This window comes from Lissotriton vulgaris, unplaced genomic scaffold, assembly GCF_964263255.1.
Source record: "Lissotriton vulgaris unplaced genomic scaffold, aLisVul1.2 SCAFFOLD_5429, whole genome shotgun sequence".
NCBI lineage: Eukaryota > Metazoa > Chordata > Amphibia > Caudata > Salamandridae > Lissotriton > Lissotriton vulgaris.
In genome coordinates, this window is record NW_028255318.1 from 2933 (window position 1) to 8218 (window position 5286).

The window sequence follows — 5286 nt, forward strand, 5'->3', positions numbered from 1 at the left end:
ACCTAAAAGCTGCTGAAAGGCAACAGGCAGGCCTTCATAAATCTCTGTAATAAATACAACATACATTATATACAAGGTAATACTCCATTAGACTACTCCTCCCCAATAAACACCTCCTCTACTAAACTATATGTTTCGTAGACCAGGAACTGTTCACTGCAGCAAACCTCCATGCATATCAACTCTTCTAAATTGCCCTAAGAATAAAATAAGTTTTCTTTTATTTCTACAAATAAATTGCTGGTGCAGATATCTGAATTAATCACTAAGTTATTTTGTAGGTGAAAGAGGGTGAAGTACAGTTACTAAATTATTTGTGTTTCCCATGGACAGTATCCAGTGATTCTCGTCAGTAACTACACATCCTTCTCTTTTAGATTCTGCGGACTGCTGGCCGTGTCCTGAAGACCAATGGCCCAATGAAGGACAGACACAATGTGATTTAAGAACTCTCCAGTTCCTCTCCTTAAAAGAGCCTTTGGGGATCACACTATCGGGCCTGACGAGCCTCCTTTTTCTAATCTCCCTCTTCGTTTTATGCGTATTCAAGAGGTACCAAGATACACCAATCATCAAAGCGAACAACAGAGAACTCAGCTATGTGCTCATCATCGCTCTCATGCTCTCCTTCCTCTCCTGCTTTACTTTCATAGGTCACCCCATGAGACTTACCTGCATGATCCGCCAAAACTCTTTTGGTGTTGTGTTTGCCATCAGTATCTCGACTGTTCTGGCAAAGACCATCACTGTGATTATAGCGTTCAATGCTCGTGATCCCACCAGCCGTTCATCAAGGTGGCTTGGGACAAGAGTGCCCGTTGGAGTGGTCCTTCTGTGTTCATTTGCTCCCGTCCTGATTTGCACAATGTGGCTTCTTCTCAATCCTCCGTTCCCAGTGAAGATACACATGGAGAACACCACCATCATCCAGTGTGACGAGGGCTCCGTTGTCTTCTTCTATCTGATGTTGGGATATCTAGGTTTGTTGGCCACTGTCAGCTTTGTGGTTGCATTTCATGCCCGTAAGTTGCCCCAGAGCTTCAATGAGGCCAACCTCCTCACCTTCAGCATGCTTGTGTTTCTGGTGGTCTGGATCTCATTCATCCCAGCTTACCTGAGCACACAGGGGAAGTACATGGTGGCCGTGGAGATCTTTGCCATCTTGTCTTCCACTGGAGGACTCTTAGGTTGCATCTTTATTCCTAAGTGTTACATTGTCCTTTGTAGGCCAGAGATGAACACAAAACAGTACTTAATGCAAAGACCAGTCTTGCAATGAACTAAAAACTAAGTACGATCCAGATATAATAAATGAGTTACACCACACCTGACTGCACATGTCTTATCATTGCCACAATGACTGCTATATCAACCATGCTGCCTACCTTCAAAAGCCTTAAGAGAGAGGTCTCCTGCTCTTTAACTATCACATACCCTCCCGACCTGTCTAGGAATGCTGCCAAGGAGCACAAACAATAAAAACCCTATGAAAATGTCCGGAAACATTTATGGAATTGACTACTGTTCCCAGAAAGGAAAAATTAAACATGATCTCCCAATCTTCACGTTTGACTCCTGTCAATGGATTACTTTTCTCAAACTCCCTAAAGGTGTCCTTTTAATCCAAAATCTTCTGAGGCAAGAAGTTCAACATTGTGAGGCATTCTTACTCGGAGCTGAAATGCCCAACTCAATCAATAATGAGAAAATCATAATATAAGCATCACACATTACACTGAACGTACTATACTGTCAGTACAATATGTTACTTAATATTAGGAAAAACAGCAACCAGGACCAAGCATCAGCTTCCTGTGTCACAAGGCTAAAAAGGCACAGCAATGAGCATCTTCTGTTCGTGGACTCCATTAAAGGGTTACCTCAAATCCCAATCCGAGCCTACACCCACACCAAATCTAAATCCAACCTCCCAACCCAGTGGCCATATTCTCCACTTTCTTAATAATTTATATATGTGGCTCAGACTAGATGTCATATTTAGGTCCAATACCCTAACAACCCTGTCTCATATTCTTACAAATCGAGGGGAATATTTACAATAGAAGTGACGGAGTGCGGTATTAGCCTTCTTGGCTTAACGCCATGCTCCGCCACTTCTAAATCACAGGGCTGCCCCATATTCACAACAGTATGGTGCTGCCCTGTGTTTCCCCCAGCGCTGATGCTAAATTTAGCTGCCTAGCGCCTACGCAGACACCCTTGCATAATAGCGCATCGGAGTCTGAGCTGCGGGGTAAGATTGTTTATGTGGAGGAAGGAGTCCTCTCCTGTCCTGCACAGAAACAACTTTTAAAAAGCGTTTTATAACTTCTATGTGTGTTGCTTAATGCAGCACACATAGAAGTTGCAAAAATAATTTTTTTTAAATGAATATTTATGTGAAGGAAGGGATACCTTCCCTCACATAAACAATAAATGGTGTTTTGTTTTTTCCATGTGTGTTGCACAATCTAGCACACATGAAAACAGCAAAAAAGAGAAGAAATTGAAATATTTCCTCTCATTGCGCAAGGGTAAGAACAGGTTTTCCCTGGTCTTAATTTTTGCTTTGCCCCTCCCTTGTAAATATGGCGCAACATCAAAATCAATGGTTGTTGTGGTGGAAGGCCCCCGGCAACACCCATTTCCTCCCCTTTCACTCTAAGTACAGCATGAAATGGGGCCTTATTTAAAAGAAAGGGTTAACCATGTTACTTGGTTTAATGCTGTCTTGTAAATAAGGCAAAGCCCCTATTTCCACAACTAAATTGTGAAAAGTGACGTTGTGGTGGCGATAGGGGCTTGTAAATATGCCCCCAAAGGTCAGTTAGTCTCTACAAACCCATTTGAAATGTTGAAATATATCCCTGTTGCATGCAGCTGACGTGTATCCGACCGAGAAAATCATTCCAACTCCTATCAAACTTTTACCCAACACATATCTCTACAAGGACACACTTCGTCTTACTAGTAATGCTGTTCATCCAGCTCTCACACCCTAACCATCACTGAGATGATTACATTCCATTTTCTTGAAAGCTACAGCCATAAAGAATGAGGTCCCTTCCATCAGCCTGGAGTTCACCATATGATACAATGTAACATGAAGCTGAGTCACTCAAGATCCTAGTCCCTGAAAGTAACTGCCAGCAGGAGCAAGGAAACCCTCTTGCTCACACTATCTTGCACATTTCTATTATCAACTTTCTGCAAAATGTAGGTACCTCCTAAAAGAAATGTAATCCCTCTCCGTAGACTTCTGAAAAGCCTTTGACAGCATTCCCTCGCTATAAAACACTGTGGCTTTTTGGTAAGAATCCCATTACCCTTAGTGGGAGTAATGTGCCAATTAAATAGGGAAAAGCAGGAAGACAAACATTGCAATGTTGGAGCTCCAGGCTTCTACTAGCTATTACAATCCCAGAGCTACTTCATTGTCTTCAATGGAGCTCTCAGCATTCCAATGTTCTAATAAAGCCTTATAGCCCGTTGCAGCAGGCTATACCGGCCATTAAAGGCCAGCTCTGGTGTTAAACGCCTGAAACGAAAAAGAGGGCTTTTATCAAAGGAGCAGGAGTTTTGTGCCTGTATCGCTCCGCTATGGAGGGCAATAAGACCCTTAGAGCATTCCGCCACTAGAGGGTAGAATGTTCTAAACAAAACAAAAGCCTCACGGAGCCCCAGGGGATTGAAATTCCCTTGGGCGCTGTGAGGCATTTGTTCACAGGAATAGCTGTGAACAAACATTGGAATGTTAGAGTTCTGGGCTTCTACCATCCTTGAGAAGCCCGGAGGACTCTATCGTCTTCAATGGAGGACTTAACATTCCAATGTTCTAACAATCCTTATAGAAACATAGCTCAATGAATTCTTGCAGTCAATGGCAAATCTTATTCTATCTCCAAAATATAGAATCATCTACCTGGAATAGAAGGTACTGAGACTACTGGAGGGGGGTGTTGGTCTACCACAAGATTCTTATGTGGTGGAGGCTACTAAAATATTCAATTCACAACCTTTCAATGCCTCTTGTTCAAAACAAAGACTAATGAGTCAACTCTCATCAAGAACCAACATCACTTACCATCCTCTGGGGAACATCTCAACCTTCATGTAACGGCTTAATGGTGACCTTTTTGGATATTACCTCTCCCCTAGTAACATCTTCCAGCAGGAACCTAGTTCTTCACCCAGTGGCGTAACGAAACTTGAAAGGGGCCCCTCGGCAAAGAACATGGACGGGTTCCCGCACGCTCCGGATTCAGTCAGGAGCTCCCAGGTCAGGGTCCTACTGCACATGCAAAAGTGGCGGCTGGTGGATCCAAAAAGTGGTGAAACGAAAAGCTGAGATCCAAGTTGAAGGAGCAAGTGAGTACAGCAAGCACACAAAAGGGAAAGAGGACTGTTCGGGGTTGGTCACTCAAATTTCAGCTTTAAATAAATTCAGTCGTTTGTCTCTAAGACATCAGCTTGTCTGTTTATGAAAGCAGACATGTTTTACTATTAAATACTAGCTTTGCATTCTTGAAAATGTATTTAAATTCCCTAAATCAAGAAGTTATTGTTTTTGTGAAAAAGTTCAACTATTGTCTTGAACCACTGCAACACATGGATAGATTCTGCCTTGGATATCTATGTGTCATAGTTGCATGTCAAATGCTCCAATCGTATGCCAAAAATTCCCACCATTATGCCGAAGCTGGCATGAGGGATGTGCATCACCACGCAATGAGACAGGAATTACCACTATTATGCCAGGGAATGCATTTTACCAGGTTTGGGCACCATTATACCATGGGTGAGCACATTGGGCCGATATGTACCACCATTACGGCAGGGCGAACATTATGTCATGTTATTTTATTTAATAAGTTTACAATCATGGAACATTGCTGGTGTTGAAATGGGGGAGCTCTGTAGAATCTCACTAGTGGCCGTGACACGCTACCCTCTTTACTTAGTGATAGTTTTTTCTACACAAAGGCATGTCACAGGCACTATGGAAAAGAGAGAACAAGATATGAACGGCTTCCTTGTTTGTCTTTAACAGTCCACCCACTCTCTTCACAGCACTTCCCACAGTACACAAGGACACCCATATGTCCCCTGTACCCTTCTACAGGTCAAATGCACATCAACCATCCTGGAATGGTTACTTATTTAGGAAAGTATGGGAAGAAAATTTAGAGAATGAAAATAGCTTGACCTATATCCGGGCACTGGCGTACAGTTCTCTGCAGGACAGCTGGGGGTCACAACTTCAGATCTCACTGTGTTTACTCCCTG

General features: G+C 42.8%; 1 protein-coding gene across 1 annotated transcript; it reads left to right on the plus strand.

Moving 5' to 3' along the window:
* Window positions 1-377: 377 nt before the first annotated feature.
* Window positions 378-1963, plus strand: LOC147659168 (vomeronasal type-2 receptor 26-like; the record flags this gene model as incomplete). The annotated part of the gene is made up of 2 exons (XM_086951923.1): window positions 378-1257; window positions 1780-1963. Coding segments are annotated over 2 exons (1064 nt in total), but the record flags the coding sequence as incomplete, so codon positions are not given.
* Between the last annotated feature and the right edge of the window lie 3323 nt (window positions 1964-5286).